Source organism: Eleutherodactylus coqui, chromosome 3 (genome assembly GCF_035609145.1).
Source record: "Eleutherodactylus coqui strain aEleCoq1 chromosome 3, aEleCoq1.hap1, whole genome shotgun sequence".
Taxonomy (NCBI): domain Eukaryota; kingdom Metazoa; phylum Chordata; class Amphibia; order Anura; family Eleutherodactylidae; genus Eleutherodactylus; species Eleutherodactylus coqui.
In genome coordinates, this window is record NC_089839.1 from 232,456,967 (window position 1) to 232,475,384 (window position 18,418).

Below are 18,418 nucleotides of genomic sequence, written 5' to 3' on the forward strand. Positions count from 1 at the left end.
CTGAGCTCTAAAACAGAAAAAAGCACAAAAAGGTAGAAAAAAACACCATAAAAATGCACTGTTTAGGGCTTAGTCAGACGGGCGTTTTTTCACGCGATTTGCGCATGCGCATGCGTCCGGCGATTTTATAGAACCATTGCTTTGCAATGGTATTGGACACATGAGCGCTTTTTATGCGCTCGTCCGATAAATTATAGAACAGAAATCGCAGATCGCTGAGAGCTGCCCCTGATTGGTCCCTGTGCTGAGCCAATCAGAGACAGCACTCACTCACCCATTCATGAATTCATGAATAGGTGTGAGTGAGAGCTGCCTCTGATTGGTCAGGCTGTGACCAATCAGAGGCAGCTCATTCAGCAGGCGGGGATTTTAAATCCCTGGCTGCTGAATACTACTCAGAGCAGTTCAGGAGAACTGCCGCCGGCCGTGGCTGAACTCCGTCTGCCGGGACCAGGTGAGTATATTTTTTTTTTGTGTTTTTACACATTTTAGGATAAATTTCAGGGAAGGGCTTATATTTTTAAGCCCTTCCCGAAAATTCATTGTGAGATCGCCCGCAGCGCATTGCTTTCAATGGAGCCGGCTCCATTGAATTCAATGCGCTGGACAGCTCTGGCCCGTTTCTATTGAAACGCGGCTAGGAGCAGTTTTTTCAGGCGATTTTTCGGCCCCGGTCACGCGATTTGCGGATGCGCATCCGTCATGCGATTCGTGAATCGCGGGAAAAAACGCCCGTGTGACTAAGGCCTTATAGTACATTCTATAATTGGCCTATAGCTGACATCTGGACGCAGATTTTTTTTCTTGAAAATGAAATGAAATGAAAATTTGTTTTTTTTTTGCAAACAAAAAAAGGGATGTTTTCCAAGCAGTGATGACTACACCAGGATCAGAGTGCAAGCCGCTGCTCCATGTAGTGGCAGGCAGTAATAATTGCAGACGCAGCTCTCATTGAAATCAACAAGACCTGTACATGAAATTACAATCACAGTTCCCATTGATTTCCATGCGAGCTGCACCTGCAATTATAAGTGCCGGACACTACACAGGGATTTGAGCAGGGGCTTCCACTCTGAACCTGGTGTAGCCTGGCACTGACAGCCAGCCTTTCCTAGAAAACCCCTTTAATCTTTGATGGTAAAAGCCTTCTAGCAGACGTGGTTGGAAATTCAACAATCAGTTATTTCAAGCATGTCTGGGATAAGCATGACTATCTTAAAGGGGTTCTGACACGAATAATGTTTTTATGCTTTAGCAGCCATTGTTCCCTGGTCTGCTAATGGACACAGGGAACCCACGGTTTAATGGCTGCTAAAACATAAAAACATGATACTTACCTTGTCTCCTGTTGTTGTTGACATCAGGGGGTCATCTCCCAGCAGGCGCTGCTCTTCCTCTTCTTCCTCCACGAGCCGCGCTGCTCCAGGATCGCGTGCATGTGCAGTGGAGAGGTGCCCTCTGACAGGAGTCAGGATGGGCTGCGTCTCCACTGCGCACGCGCAGAATCTCGGAGTTCAGCCAGGACGGACGGGCTGCCCACAGCAAGCACTGCTTGTGACGTGCTTGCTGTGAGCGGCCCGTCCGTTCACCTCGGAAGTGACTGACGGACGGAGCAGAGCCGGAAGCGGTCATTTTGACCGCTCCTGCTCTGCTTCTACAAGCCACAGAAGAAGATGCCGGCTGGAGGGGACATGCCTGGCGATCGGTCCTAGCCAGGCAAGGTGAGTAAAATTTTTTTTTTTTTCATGTCAGAACCCCTTTAAGAGAGAACTCAAAGTAAATAATGGAAGGGCAGATTAGATGGACTCTGATCTTTTTCTGCATCAGTTTTCTATATTCTCAGGGGTGGCTAGTGTGGACACATCTATATGAGACTGGTTATTTTTAATAAATTATCACAAATCATGTAGAAACAGATAAAACCACAATACCTGGACAGAGTTTATTTTGACAGATTCTGGTCTCTGACTCTTCTCCTTGACAATATAGGCCACCATTTGCCGGGGCAGGGTTGTCACACAGTCGTATGCGTCTCTGTATTCCCTGGCCACAAGTTACGCTGCATGACTGCCATGGCAGCCAATCTGAAAACCCGCCATGCACTGCAAAACATATGCAAAGATGCAAATATTGTTTCTCAATGTCAGAGTGATTGAAAAGTGCAGCATATTTCAAATATTATCTACAATATAAGTATATTCAGATTTTAATAGAAAACTGGTTGGAATACCAGATCACACCGACATAATACGACATATACATTAGATTTATAACACATTTGAAATCCAGTCTTGGGACAATTTCACTGCTTCTATTTGTGTTTATTAGGAACGGTTAGTACATATACTATAATTGTCCAAAACATTATATTTATGATACTGAAATTTCTTACATAACACAGTAGGAGTTTCAAAGAGTTTCAATATAGCCTTAGGCCTCCTGCACAAGAGTGGGTCAAACGCCGCATGCGGGATTCCTGCAGTGGAGTTCGACCCGGTGCCCAGCCAATGACCCCAGATTGCCTGTCCGGCGGCTTCTATACACGTTGCGGATGTGATGGCCGGCACTCCATCGCGCATGCGCAGTAGCCAGTGGTGCTTGGGGGTGACGCATATCCTGCGATACTTTAGCAGTGCTCACTGCAGAAGTGCTATGGGACAGATGGCTTCCATTGACTTCAATATAAGCCAGCCATGCATAACCCGCACAAAATCGCAGCATGCTGTGATTTATTCTCTGCGAACAAAATATTGCAATCAATTTCTGCTCATGGAAATGTAATGGCGTTTTGCCATTGAATACTATGGGCTGTATTTTCTGTGGAGTCTGGAGGCGGAATTGAATTCAATGAATGGCTAAGCGCTGCCTGTGATTGGCTAAGCGCTCAGTCAATCAGACGCAGCCCTTACAGCAAGCAGAGATTTTAAATCGTCACCTGCTGAAAGAGATTTAGAGCAGTGGCAGTGACCAAGCGACAGTGCCGGAGAGGTGAGTATATGTTTTTTGTTTTTTTTTTTCTACACATGCTAGGGATGATTTTCAGTGAAGGGCTTATATTTCAAGCCCTTCCTCGAAAATCACTGCCGTTGGTGCCTGCAACCCATTGCTTTCAATGTGGCCGTCGACAGCAGCGGCAGCCCCATTGAAAGCAGTAGGCATGGAGCTTTGTGCACGCATTCTTATGCGCACATGTGCAGCGCTGTTTTTTCCGCACATACATGCATGCAAAACAACGCTCGTGTGAACAAGACCTTATTTACTCTTTAAGCTAAAGTTAGTTATTTCATCTAGGGGTTAAAATGTACTTAAGGTAACTGAATTTTGTGTCAAATGCATTCACATGGGACAAATTTAAAATCTACAGTAAAAAAGTGACATTCTCAGAAAGTTTTTTTCGATTTTAATGTGATTTTTTGGAGGGCGAAGAATGTAATAGTTTTTTTCAGATACTAAATTGCATGCTTCTCGAAGCCAAATCACGCTCTAAAATAGTCACCAGACACCAATGTGATAGCAAGTCTCAGGCAAATCGCACACAAAATTTTGGGATGCACGACTTTATGTTGCCCAACCAAAACCACAGTGTAGTCCTAGCCTTGATCTGATTGACCATTCTGAGCAGCATATGTCCCATTATGTATATATGAAATCCTGTTATGTAGAGGAATTGCAGGTCCTCATCAAACATTTTCAACAGTACAGTTTCAGTCACTTAAAGTGATTCTCCCACCTGGAGACATATAGACTCTTTGAAGATCTGCTGATTGCCACTAGTTCGGCAGATAAAACCCCTTGTAATCAAATGAAAGTGAGTGGATCTACTGAGTCCTCCAAGGCATGGACTACTCTTTGCCAAGCAAGGGAACGTCCATCTTTGATGTAGAATGTGCCCTCTAGGCCATATGGACAGAGGCTGTCATACTAGCACAAACTCTTTGTTTTCTGAGTTCAGGTTGCTATCTTAAATATTGCAAGATGTAAGGTGCAAGATTTACCTTGTACAGTAAAGGAAGCTTTGGCAACTATCGATCCCATGATGTTTGTAGCTCTGCATTCAAAACTAGAAGTATCTTCCTTGCGAGCTGCAACAATTTGTAAAGAGCCATTTCCTAATACAGTGAGTCGATTATCTCTAGGGATGGGAAGTGTCACACGAGACCAGACAATGTCAGGTTCAGGTTCACCTTCTGCTTGACAATTAAGAATTCCTGTTGTTCCTGCATTCACTATAGTATCTATAGGATGAATTGTTATGATGGGAGGTTCTGTAGAAACAGTAAAAGGACAAAGCAATTGGTATTAAAGAATGGGAAAGTCAATATATCTAAATATTATCAAGAATGTTTTTTTACAATTCTGTCTAGATAGATGAAAGTATTTTGAGGGCAGAAAAACTATTGATGACCTAGCCTTAGGATAGGTCATCAATAGTTATTTGCTAGAGACCCGCCACTTGGGATCCCCAGTGATAAGCTGATCGCCCAGTCCGTTGTCAGTTTTAGGGCTCATTCACACGTTAGGGGATTCCATTTTCCTGTTCTGTTCAGGGACCAGGAAAGCAGCACTCCCAGATGAACAGTTCCATCTTACGACAGAACTTAACAGTGCCAAACACCCACCACTAAATATAATGGGGGTCCGATCGATTTCTATGCAGCAGTCCGGCATTTTGCCGGAATTTACAGAATGAAATAGCGCTGCTTGCAACACTATTTTATGCTGTTTTCTAGTAGAAATCAGCAATGGAGGCTTTGAATGGAACCTCCTACACTGATAAAAATAAAAAAATAAATTCTTGTTATTTGCATAGTGCAAACTTATTCCGCAGAGCTTTCTGGTAATTTATTTATTACCCCCCCCCCCCCCCCACCAAGCTGAGTACTCATTAATCGACCTCGGAAGGATGAGTCAATTTTAAGCTGGCTACCTGAATCATGCAGGGATTGAACCCTAACCTTCCGGTCGTAAGACCTTAGGACTGCATTTCTGAGTGTGGCAGTGGGGAATTGTACAATGTGTCAAATTTAGCGAATGCCAGTGATTTTAATTCAAAGCCTGGGTTCTCACACGCCGGAGCATCGGCGAAAATCTCGCGGTTTGGCCGCAGCGAAAAAACACGAGATTTCCGCCAGGAGAAGCGCTGCTTCAAAACCAGCAGCACTTAGCCGCGGGTTTTGAAGCGGCCCGGCCGCTCGCTCTTCCGCTGCGGCCGTTGCTCCCATGGAGGAGAGCGGAGGAAGAAAAAGAAGCAGCATGCTGCGGCTGGCTAATCCGCGCCACAGTGCCGGCTTTGCCGCGGCGGATTTGCCGTCCCGTGTGGACGAGATTTCTGAGAAATCTTGTTCACATGGCTGGCTAACCCCGGGATTAGTGGCCACAGGCAGATTTGCCGTGGCGAAATTCTGGACGGAATTTCCGCGGCAAATCCGCCCCATGTGAACCCAGCCTTATTGTTGTATTTGTATGCTTGACATGAGGTGCCTTAAAGAAGAAATATGTCCAGAAAGTTGTAATATATTAGACCATCTTACTACATTTGGTTCAAATTTCCATCAACTCCTATATACATTCCTCTGCTGACACTATTGACAGATCCCCTGCCACATGTTCCTTTCATTGAACAAAGCTCCAAGAAGTGCATCTTCTTTAGTGAAATGCTGGGGACACCAGCTCTTCAGCTCTATAGTGAACTTCCCTGCCTAGGAAGTTGACAGTGTTTCCCAAGAATATATGTTGGCTCCTGGTAGTCCAAAAAATAGCTGATTTTTTGGAGAAATATGTTGTCTCATTAGACATTTCCATTTCAGAGGATGCTGCATGGGAAATGAAGTATTACAAGTCAACTACTCAGAATCTGAGAAGTCTGGCTTATGCACAGGGGACTTGAATGGTAAGCCCACCCTCTATGACAATTTGTATGCTTTAGTAGGTCATATAAAAACGGGTTGACTTCGTGAAGCAATTTATTTAATGAATACTGGCAATGCTAATATTGGTTTCTATTTGAATGTTCAATGTTTAGTATTTTATCATCACTTAAAATGAGATACCCTGGGTGTAGTTTAACCCATTAAGGACCAAGCGCGGTAAATATACAGTGCCTAGTCCTGGGCTTAAAGGCAAGCTGATAGTAAAATTACGGCGGGGATTTAAGCCTCCTGGCTCTGCAATCAATCACAGAGGAAGGACGGGTTGTCAGCTGTTAGTAACAGCTGATAACCTGGAGGAGAAGGCAGGAGGGGTTTTTAACCCTGTCTTCTCCTTCCCCGAGTACACAGCGCTCAATGAGTGCTGTGTACTGAAAACTTAAAGTGAAAGTGTAACTTCCACTACAGGAGTCGGGGGCTCATGTGACCGCCGGGATTCCCTGCTACAGCAGAGCTACAGGGTCCCAGAAGACCCTGATCACCTCTGCCAGTGATTAATGTCACTACAGGGGATGTTTTCCCCTGTAACTGGGACTCCTATGGATGCCCCAGCTACAGTGGGAAAATGTCAAAAAAAAACAAAAAAAACATATGAATGTCCCCCAGAGGTCTTACATGACGTCATTGGAGGACATAGATAGTAAAAAACATAATTACATACATAATTAAATAAAAATTAAAAAATAAAACAACAATATATACATAAGTAAGAAAATGACCCAAAATTGACGCCAACCAAAACTGTCGTATGCGCCCTATAAGCCAAAACCATACATATTATATATCAAAACGTCCAAAACAAATATAGGAACCCATTCCTGTACTTTATTTTAGCATAAATATACTAATTTAAAAAAAAATAAATAACAATAAATTTAAAAAAATTTTTTTTAGCTTTTTACCCCCAATAAAATTAAAAACTGAAAAAAGAAAAGTCAGTGAAAAAAGATATAAAAAAATAACCCTATATGTCACAGAAAAAAAATGAAGAAAAAATAATTTTGGTAGCTAAAGGAAAAAAAATAGGGCAATACAACTACCACATGGGTAAAATACCTAAAAAGTGTCTGGTCCTTAAGGTACAAAACAGCCTGGTCCTTAAGGGGTTAAGAAATGTACTACAGTTAAAGGGGTTGTCCCGCGCCGAAACAGGTTTTGTTTTTTTTCAATAGCCCCCCCGTTCAGCGCGAGACAAACCCGATGCATGTGTTTAAAAAAAAAAACGGATAGTACTTACCCGAATCCCCGCGCTCCGGTGACTTCTTACTTACCTTGCGAAGATGGCCGCCGGGATCTTCACCCTCGGTGGACCGCAGGTCTTCTGTGCGGTCCATTGCCGATTCCAGCCTCCTGATTGGCTGGAATCGGTACACGTGACGGGGCGGAGCTACGAGGAGCCGCTCTCCGGCACGAGCGGCCCCATTCAGAAGAAAGAAGACTGGACTGTGCAAGCGCGTCTAATCGGGCGATTAGACACTGAAAATTAGACGGCACCATGGAGACGGGGACGCCAGCAACGGAACAGGTAAGTGAATAACTTCTGTATGGCTCATAATTAATGCACAATGTACATTACAAAGTGCATTAATATGGCCATACAGAAGTGTATACCCCAACTTTGTTTCGCGGGACAACCCCTTTAACATACAGTGACTGTAAAACATAAGATATACAAAAATACTAACTTTGCAGAGACAATGCGATGGTATGCTCTAATACGCCAGCATCATTTGCAGCTATACAGGTATATTCGCCAACATCTTCATTCTGCACAAACAAAGTGATCAATGAGTGTAAAAGAATCTGCAAGAAGAGCAAAAGCTGCTTCGAAAACCATAAATCTTCATAAAAGTAACACAAGGACAAAATTGGATACCAGAAAAGTGATACAGCATATATTATTACGATGATGAATAAGTGCACATATTACCTCCTAGAACGCCAAGTAAAGCGTTTACAAACAAAAAACACTCAGACAATTATTTTTTTAGCAATTTACTGCCAAGAACCCAATTTAGCTTTCCTGTGACTTCTGATCATTTTTTTAAGATATGCCTGTTAGCTTTTTTTGGGTAACTTTCTCATTGGCTGACAGTTTTGGATAAAACAATGGCACACACCTGCAAGAAGGCGATTGTACAGTAAGTGGGTAGTAATTCTCCATTCTTCAGGGTGTGTGTTGTTAAGAAATGTATGGGCCTGGTGGGATTCAGACACTGACATTAGAGGTATAATCCTCGTTTCAATCAATATTTGGGCTTTTTCTAATTTTCCAACTAAAAGTTTGCATGCAATATGTTTTTCAATTTCAAGCACGAGGTTCAAATAAGGACCCACACGTGTTAAGAAAGTTCCCCCCATACTATCAAATTTATATCCTTAGCTTTTATTGTGGATGCATCCTTGTAGCCACTTAATGAGGAACAGTTTGCTCACCTCTATGATATATGAGTTTCTGGCAGTCTTCGCAGTGCTGTGATAAATCCACCGGCACTTGTAAAATGTGAATATTATATTTTTTATTCTCTTCTTAGAACACTCAAACAACATTATTAGTAGCACAAGTGTCACGTTTTGCTCCTGGGACCTGTAGTTTTATGGGTTTCCAAGAGTACACTTCCACATGCGCGGGATGATGGAGTTGGCTAGGTGCGTATTGCTCCAGTCAGCCAATCGCCACCAGTCTGCTGCACATAAATTTCGGCCACTATTACAAGAGGGTGCTGGTCATTTATTCATTATCTCATTCCCTCTCCGAACTCTGGTGCTTTGAGTTATGCATGTTCTGCTTTGGTGTTAGTTGCGTATATGAGGTGAGATTCTCTTGTCTGCTTGTTGGTGTGAACAGTGACATGATCTGTTTGTAGGTGTCAGACATTAGATGTGACCTGTCCTGTTCAGTGTGTATGGTTTTTCCCTAGACTTGTTTTTTTCCTGCTGTAGTGGCCCAGAGTTGGGGTGTCTTTGAGGTGTGCATATGTCTGTCTCCTGTGAATTGTGTTTTGTGTAACTGTGTAAACTTTTGTTGGTTTGTGTTTTGTGTTGGTGCTGAAAAGCTTTGTAGTGGCAACTTTGTATGTGTGACATTATGGGAGTTTTAGAGAAGTTGGGGGACGGAGTCTAGAATAGAAGAGAGAGTTCAGAGATGTAGTCGGTGGAGAAGGATGTGTCAGCAGGAGGGTGAAGCTCGTTTTGCTTCTACCTGCGCAGGGCCACCGGCCTGTCTTATTTTGCTGTGGGATATATCCCCTCCAGGGACTAAAGCTCAAAGTTGATGATTCATGCTATGACAGTTGGAGGAAGTAATTAGCAGGTAAGAAAAGGCAAAGGTGTGTGTTTTCCCACCATGTCAGGAATATATCCCCGGGGATCGTCTATCAGATAACTGAGACTGAGGAACCTAGATATTGGGAAGGAAAGTAACTCCTGGGAATGTTTGTGTGTAACAGAGTTGAATTGGAAGGAAATTCAATGCCTAAGATTGTCAACATACTTGGAAAATCAAAGTTGGATTATGTGAGTAAAGAACAACCATGTACCTCCGATTTGAAAATTAACTTTCTGTGAATTCTCTTATTTAAACCGAGTGACCACCCTCGAGAAGAGGTACTGGCATCACGTGACATATTACTTGGGAACTATTACCACTGTTGACTTTATTTTGTTTTTGCACTGCGTTCAACCGAGCTGGGCCATGTTTCGCCATTGTCAAGAGCCACCTGTGCCAATAATCTTAGTTCTGCGTGGTCTCCCCAGCAAACCTCCGCTCATACACCGCACTGCTTCTGACCATCTATGGTGAGCCAGGCAGCTAGGTTCCAGCGTGGGGCCATCCCTATTCGGATGATTGCCCTGTTTGTAGGCAGGACTCACTTTTTCGATTTTAGTTGTCCCGTTAGAGTTGGGACTGCAAGGCAATGAGGACCCTTGACGTGGGCTTGTGAGCTTGTGTGTTTTGGTCAAAATATTTACCAATACCTTGTATGTACTAACTTATTAGATATTTCCAACTGTCTGGGTGTTGTGGTATATAGGTAAGTATTTTGGTGTCTGTTGCCTGTGGTTGTTATTTGCATGCACGTTCCAGTATATGTTTGATGTTGGTGTCCAGCATGTATGTACGTTCCTTTCCTTTCTCTAGCCCTTATTTGGTTTGAGTCCGTGTAGATCGCTGTTCCCATTGCCTGAACAGACATAACAATAAGTACCAACTAGTTGTCTCAGACCCTTCGGGGTCCTTATTTATAGCTTATAGCTATGAAACGCTGTGAAAAAGGACCCTGAAGTGTCTGCAACATGTTAGTGAAGCGATTACTACTTGTGCAACTAATAATGCTGTTGAAGATTTCTTTCACAGTTTACGAGTGCTGATCCTGTTTTCTTTGGGGTTCTAATGGACATAGCTATAAGTCTGATATTAACATTTTTATGCAAATATTTAAAATATTTCAGTATGTAAAAGAGTATTATGTTGTATAACGATAAAATTATTGGTTTTGGTTATTGGTATTAGTTTTAGATTCTGAAAAAGGTCTAGCTACACTAGTATACATCATACATGATTCATACATCATACATGATGAAAAGTAAAGGCAACTATAAAGTTTTCTTTTAGTTTTTTAATATATGTGGATATATCAACATTTTATTTAAATTCCAACAGTATATAAAGATAAAGGTGATGTACCATAATTAGGCAAAACATAAATAAATTGACTTAATTGCAATCGCTTATGAAAATATTCACAGATAATCCATTTCTCTCTGTGGAAAGGGTAATTTCACTTCTACCTGATATTGCTCGACTTTGGCAGAAATAACCTCCAGAAAGTATTTTGTGTTGCTGACTGTCTACCAGCTTCTGACATCGACTGGGAGACATTTTTACAGCTGGGCAGTGTTTGAGGGATATCCTAGGTACACAGCTTGTTTCAAAACACCCACAATATTTCAATAGGAATTACATCCAGACTTTGACTTGGCTATTAAAGAAGCGTCCATGTAATTTTTCAACCATTTCTTAATGAATTTACTGGTATGTTTAATATGTTTATCTTTCTACACAGTTTGAATCAAATATTGATATGTACCATGATATAACTATGTGAGACATGAAGACAGAAAAAGACAGATTACTCCCACCATATAGGGAATGTGTAATCAGAAAACAATCTACCACAAGGTTTAGGCTCACATTATATACGCAAGTACCAATGAAAATCAATGTACTTGCATTGACTCCATTCACCACGTATTATACATGTGTACATTTTGTACGTAATGCGCAATTGAATTACGCTCGCGTGAGCCCGGCGTTTAGACAGTATCTCACGGCCGTATACGCAACTACGCTCGCCGCTATGGAGCATAGTAGTGCATGAACAGGGCTTTTGTTTTCTAATTCTCTGACTGTTCAAACTCTGCGGGAGTTTTAAAAAAATCAATACGAAGATAGGGCAAGTGCAATTAACGGGCAAGAATCCCGATTGAAATCAATGCTTTTGTTTTGTCCCATTATGCGGCCGTGATTATCACGGCTGCATAATGGGACAAAAATACGCCTATGTGTTTAAAGGACCTTTTAGACGCAATGATTTTCGCTCAAAAATCGCTCAAAGCCATCTTTTGGGCAATAATCGTTGCGTCTAACTGCACTGACATCGTGCAGTTTTCGTTAACCAGTTGCTGATCGTTGTCTTCCAGTGTGCTGAAAGGCAACGATAAGTCCTATCAGGGATTCACAGCGGGATACAGCTGATACTATTGTTTCAGCTGTATCCCACTCCCTGAAGACAGGCTGGGTATGAAGAGCAGAGCACTCCAGCTGTGTTCTTCATACCCCGATCGGAGCGCTCCGCTGTATAACAGAGCAGAGAACAGAGAATAGCTTGATGCAGAAGACAAGCAGCCCCGCTTGTCTTCTGCATCCCCCACTTGGAGCACCTGGCTGTACAACAGCCGGGCGCTCTGAATGGGAAACAGCTGGATGCAGAAGACAAGTGGGGCCACCCCGCTTGTCTTCTGCATCCTCTGCTCAGAGTGCTTGGCTATATAACAGACGGGCACTCTGAGCGGGAAACAGGTGGATGCAGAAGACAAGCGGCCCCGCTTGTCTTCTGCATCCCCTGCTTGGAGCGCAAGGTGATCGCTCTACGTTTGAGCGATCACCTTGTGCTGTAAAGAACACAACGATTATCGCTTCAAAATTTTTTGAACGATAATCGTTGCGTCTAAACCAGGCTTAAACCCTAAGAATAATTCCCTGCAAAGAATCAAAAAATGTAAGCCTTAGCAGAATATATATTTTGTTTGTTTTTGGGGTGATTTCATACCCACGTTTTTTGGAAAGACACCACTTTTTAGGGCAGTTTTTCCTAGAACGTTTAACAGCATTTCTTAAATATGTTAGCCAGAAGTTAATATAGAGATATTAAATGTGCTACAAACAGTGCAGTTGTTTTTCTGTTTTTTCAAATGCAGCAGGCTGTAGGTTTGGCATTTTTTCCAGGAGTTTTTCAATAGAAAAAGATACCCGAAAAAGCTAATGCATGTCAAAAACATAGAGAATAAAAAGACACACAAAAACATTTATGAAAATCACATAAAATTCTTGACCTTTTTTACAAGCCAAAAAAAAGGACAAGTAGCTGGTGGTTTTGTGTATGGAGTGGCGGTGCAAACAGAGGCGGTTGCATCACATATCTTTTTATAGAAACGTGTAACTGAATGGCTTTATAAACGTCATATTGCTCTATAGGAGGGTTATGTACCCTTATGTTATGTATTTTCTACTGGAATCAACAGTTATAACGTACTTGAACTTTACACATATTTAACTGGGGTTTACATTTATTCACACTTATTTGCATATATCCATAGTTCCACTTCAGGGGTTTATTTTGGTGAGACAAGGCACTCCAAACTTTAATAATAATTAACTACTGTCCTCGTAGTACTCCATACTCATCCTTGTACCATATCTTTGAAGGCCCACAGCACAGCAACATTGCGGCCTCATGCATTGTAGGTGCCATTACATCGCCAATTTGGTAATAAATGGGTGCACTACAATACCCAGAGAGGTTATCAAAATTGAGTTTAGAAAAAAAGACGGCTGAGGGACGACCTAATAACTATGTATAAATATATCAGGGGACAATACAGAGATGTCTCCCATCATCTATTTATACCCAGGGCTGTGCCAGTAACAAGAGGGCATCCTCTACGTCTAGGGGAAGGAAGATTTCTACACCGACATAGAAGGGGGTTCTTTACTGTAAGAGCAGTGAGACTATGGAACTCTCTGCCCGAGGACGTGCTGATTGTGAATTCGATGAGTAAAGAGGGGCATGGATGCTTTTCTTGAGCATTACTATATTACATGTTAAAGTCACTAATTACTTCAGAAGGATTATTGATCCAGGTATTATTCTGATTGTAGGCTTGGAGCCAAAAAGGAATTTTCTTCCTGTAAATAAGAAAAACTGTCTTCTACCCAATGGGGTTTTTGCCTTCCTCAGGATCAACATTGGGGGTAATAGGCTGAACTGAATGGACATGTGTTTTTTTTCAGCCCAACATACTATGTTACTATGTGTCCTGCAGCTTTTCCTGTATCCTGGTTCCGATTCATGGTACTGTCCTCTTCTGAAATCGAGCCCCGTGAATTAAGGGAGACTCCTCCCTCCATGCGGCTTGTGCCTGTCATCTTTCACCCCCGTGTCATCAGGGCCCATTGTCATCCATATTCGGCCCTGGTCATCAGGCCCTTCATTGGTATATTCTTACCAGAAAATGTTCATAAAAAGGCTTTTATTCATAATCCACATGTAGAACTGTGACGTTTCGATCATCCGCTGTGATCTTTGTCAAGCATGCTTGACAAAGATCACAGCGGATGATCGAAACGTCGCGGTTCTACATGTGGATTATGAATAAAAGCCTTTTTATGAACATTTTCTGGTAAGAAGATCTATCCCAGTGTGCTGCCTCTCCTACACCAGTTGAATACGTTTGTTTATGGACACTTGGAGTTCAGTGCCCGGGTAGGCGTGCACATATTGGCTCTTTTCCTCCCTCAGCTATTTTTTCTGCTGATATTTAAGTGCTGCAGTTCCTTCTGGTGTGATTGTGGACTTCATTGGTATATTCATCTGATGCTGCTACCCCAGCATAGGGACAGTGCTAATGCCATCCTCTGTCGCAAAGGCAGCTGCCGTATTACTTGCGCTGTGCTGCTGGGCTTTTTTCAGTGCAATCCTGGGGTCTTCTCCTTTTTGCTGCTGAGCAGTACACACTGCTGTTTCTGTCTCTCCCTCTACTCCTGTGCTGCTGTCACTCCTAAAACGGTGTCACTATACTCAGTGGTGCAGCTAAAATCCACTTTTAAAGGGAACCAAAAGTTCAAAAAACTTTCACTGTCCCTATTGTGCGGCAGTTCTTATGGTCGGTTGCTCGCTAGTCACGTCATTGTCTGCATTACCATGGGGGTGGGATCCTGTTACAGCGCTTTCAAGCGCTCTGAACCTCCCAGATCTCTGCCGCTGATCTTGCAGAGGAGCAGAAACTTGAAAGGGTACTGCATGGACCTCTCCTGTAGCTCTCCTCCCTGGTTGTGACACATGGCCAGCAGAGAAACCCTTTTGCACAGCGCTGCAAGCATGGGCACCTGACTGCACTCCCAGTATCGCCTCCCTTTCAGGTCCAGGGCTGCTGCTTCTGTACGGGGAAGCACAGCTGCACTAGCCCCTCACAAATGTGTAGCGGAAGCCTAAAAGAAGGAGGATGGGCCCTTTAAACAGTTAAATCTATGTATCATGTAGAAGTTTATAGATGATTATACATAGTGTAGGAGATTCTATAGTGCTCTTAGTTATATATTATATCATAAAATCTTTATTTCTTCCTTTAGGCAGAAGCTGGCTTACCTTAGTGTTAAAGACTGCTAAAGAGCCATTACTGAACTGCTTAAACCGTTTATTGTGCAGAATATCATTTCCTTGCTTGATCCACTGAATTTTAGGAATTGGATTTCCTTTTACAACACAATTTAAAATAATATTGCCTCCCAAAGGCACAGTCTGATTGACATGGTGGATCCCAATGAGAACAGGAGGCTCTAAAAAATATGTAAAAAAAACAATGTGATGAGCACCAATATCTACAACAGTATATACAAAAGGAGAATACATACCATGATCTGATTCTACTATGGAGTTTTCCACGGGCTTAAACAAAATACAAAAAATCATTGTATTAAGAATTAAAGAGAACCAGTCAGCTTTAGGGCTCAGTCAGACGGGCGTTTATTGCCGCGATTTGCGCATGCGCATGCGTCCGGCGATTTTATAAAACCATTGCTTTGCAATGGTATCGGACACATGAGCGCTTTTTATGCGCTCGTCCGATAAATTATAGAACAAAAAATCGCAGATCGCACCTATCTGCGATCTGCGATTCCTGTTCTCTTCTGTATATGCGCTGTAACAGCTGTGGCAGAGAAGAACGATGTTTGCCCATTGAATTCAATGGAGCGGCAATACAGCCGCTCCATTGAAAGCAATGGGCTGCCGGCGTGCGCGGGGTGAATTGTCGGGAAGGGGTTAAATATATAAACCCTTCCCTGCAATTCATCCTAAAATGTGTTAAAATAAAAAAAAATTGTATACTCACCTTTCCGCTGCAGCCGGAGTCCAGCCGCGGCCGCTGTCAGTTCTCCTGAACTGCTTCTTGGCACTATTCAGCCGGCGGGGATTTAAAATCCCCGCCTGCTGAATGATCTGCCTCTGATTGGTCACAGCCTGACCAATCAGAGGCTGAAAACACTCACACACCCATTCATGAATTCATGAATGGGTGAGTGACTGCTGCCTCTCAGCGCTGAGCCAATCAGGGGCAGGTCTGACTCACATCCATTCATGAATTCATGAATGGGTGTGAGTGAGGCATGCCTCTGATTGGCTCAGCGCTGAGCCAATCAGGGGGCAGGTCTGACTCACACCCCCTTCACACCCACTGCAGGACGGCCGCTCGGAGCTCCGGCTGCAGGCAGGTGAGCATACAATTTTTTTTTATTTGAACACATTTTAGGATGAATTGCAGGGAAGGGCTTATATATTTAAGCCCTTACCGACAATTCATCCCGGGCTCGCCCGCAGCGCATTGCTTTCAATGGAGACGGCTGTATTGCCGTCTCCATTGAATGCAATGCGCTGGACAGCTCTGGCCCGTTTCTAATGAAACGCGGCTAGGAGCAGATTTTCGGGCGATTTGCGGGCGACTTGCGCGCACCGGTCACGCGATTTGTGGATGCGCATCCGTCATGCGATCCGCAAATCGCGCGAAAAAACGCCCGTCTGACTAAGACCTTAAAATGCAGCCTAAACTATAGGCAGCATGTTATGGAGCAGGAGGAGCTAAGCAGATTGATATATAGTCATCCAGGAAAAGATTTAATAGAATTTGTATTTCATATATTTAAATCTCTGCACATTCTGAGTTTAGAAGTCCAATGGGCGGAGCTATGAGTGATTGACAGCTATCTGTGTATGATTGTGCATATCAATCAATGATAGGACTCCCCATTGATCCTTTGCACCCAGAATGAGCAAAGAGTAAAATGAATAAATTACAAGTTATACTGAATCTTTTCCCACAAATGATATATCAACCTACTTAGCTCGTTCTACTCTGTAATAAGAGCCTGCAGAATGGACTACATTTTCAATGTGCCGGGTTTCCTTTAATATGAGTTAGCTGCCTACATAGGAAAACAATGTCAAACCGTAAATAAGTTATACCAGAATTTCAAGTTATCCTCTATTCACAGGATAGGGGATAACCTGCTGATCCGTGGGGATCTTACTACTAAGACTGAGCAGTAATATCCCCATCGATCAGCAAGTTATCCCCGATCCTGTGGATATTTTTTATTTAATTTGAAGAGTGCTGTAAAAATCTTCATTTTACTGTCTTGTGTCGCCAAAGCAGTTCTCCCCTTCCGTGAACCTTCTTGGGCACTTGTTGCTGCTAATTTGATCCGGTGGTTGATAAACTAATACAATTACTGTTTTATTTAGATTATCTTTAGACCCAGAACATGTTATTTTTGCTAAAGCCAACTCCTCTGGATGTTAGATGTAGTGAATGTTTAGCAGAAATTCTGCATTGCTAGATTAATATCTGAAGCCCAAAGCTATTTTTGTGTTGTTTGTGTGACTTACGTAGTACTTGTTACATCCACCAAAGCATGACGCGTGCAAATACTTTATAATCCCTTTTATGCACATTAGCTAATATGGCTTAATTAAAGAAGCACTCAACGTTGTTGGTTTTTTTTTTGAGAAATCCTTCACAATATCACCGATTTTTGCAGTGAAGTATTCAGTTCTGTAGCTTGTCCCCTCCAGCACTCTGACAACACTTTGTTTCTTACAGTTAATTGGGCAAATTGAGGACAACTGTCATAAAGAAAAACTTTGTTAGTAGCAACCAATCATGGAACAGCTTTCATTTTTAAGAGCAGAAGAGAAAATGAAAGCTACTCTGTGATTCATTGTTAAGTGGAAGAAAGACATTTTCTTTATGATAATTGTCATAAATCTGCAGGATTCAGAGTGTAGTCAGACTGCTGGTCATGGGACCTGGAGGCCAGAAGAAAAGTACAGAATACACAACCTGGAAGGGATCAGCTACAGAACTGGTTTCTTCACAGCAGAGGTCAGTGATATTGTGTTGGGTTTCTTAAAATAAAATGAAGTGCTTCATTTTATTGTAATGTTTTGTTCTATTATTGGGTGCTTTATGAAGTTCTAGATGAAGCTTCGAATTTCTGGCAACTTAACATTGCAATGACTATGCCTATATGTCCCTGTGTCCTTTTTACTGGTTCCCAGCTGTCAGTAGAACCATGGTTAGAATTTGGGTTAGTTAGTTACCCATTTGTTTAAATTTAGAATAATCTGAGCTAACAGAGGTTCTCAAATTGTCAGTATATTCCTATGTTTACACTCGTTTGTCCATATTATAATATAATATAGATTTTTTTTTTAATTTAACAATTTAAAAATGAAACACTGTATTTAAAAATAGTGATTTGGAATCTTCAATTACATTGTTCCTCTTAGAGTCTGTTATTGGACTTGAGATCAGTTACTTCTAAAACTCATTATTTGCCTCTACTATCCAATTGTTACTAAGCTCTGCATGCATATGGTATAACTTTTCGTTATCATAATGTATCTTACCTCTCACAAACACGTATACTGTAGTGTTTATTGATGACACGGTGTTCTCTGCTATACAGGTATATGCACCATTTTCCTCTTTTAGAATCCTTTCAATTACCAAATCAGATAGAAGTTTACTTTGTCCAGGTTGTGCTGCAGGAAAAATAAGCATATTGTGAAATGCATCTTTAAACCAAAATTATATGTGCTGTGTTCCCATGTAAATCATATCTTATGAGCATTATATAGAGCAAAAAGAGGTTG

General features: G+C 42.2%; 1 protein-coding gene across 1 annotated transcript in view; it reads right to left on the minus strand.

The window, feature by feature from the left end:
- The window catches only part of HMCN1 (hemicentin 1), a 313,489-nt gene that overhangs the window by 49,491 nt on the left and 245,580 nt on the right, over window positions 1–18,418 (minus strand). The window contains exons 84-88 of the mRNA XM_066597086.1: window positions 18,173–18,307; window positions 14,855–15,045; window positions 7,613–7,694; window positions 3,996–4,265; window positions 1,932–2,102 (exon numbers count right to left, since the gene is read on the minus strand). Of these exons, the coding sequence (XP_066453183.1) occupies window positions 1,932–2,102; window positions 3,996–4,265; window positions 7,613–7,694; window positions 14,855–15,045; window positions 18,173–18,307 (849 nt within the window). The remainder of the gene's footprint in view (window positions 1–1,931; window positions 2,103–3,995; window positions 4,266–7,612; window positions 7,695–14,854; window positions 15,046–18,172; window positions 18,308–18,418) is intronic.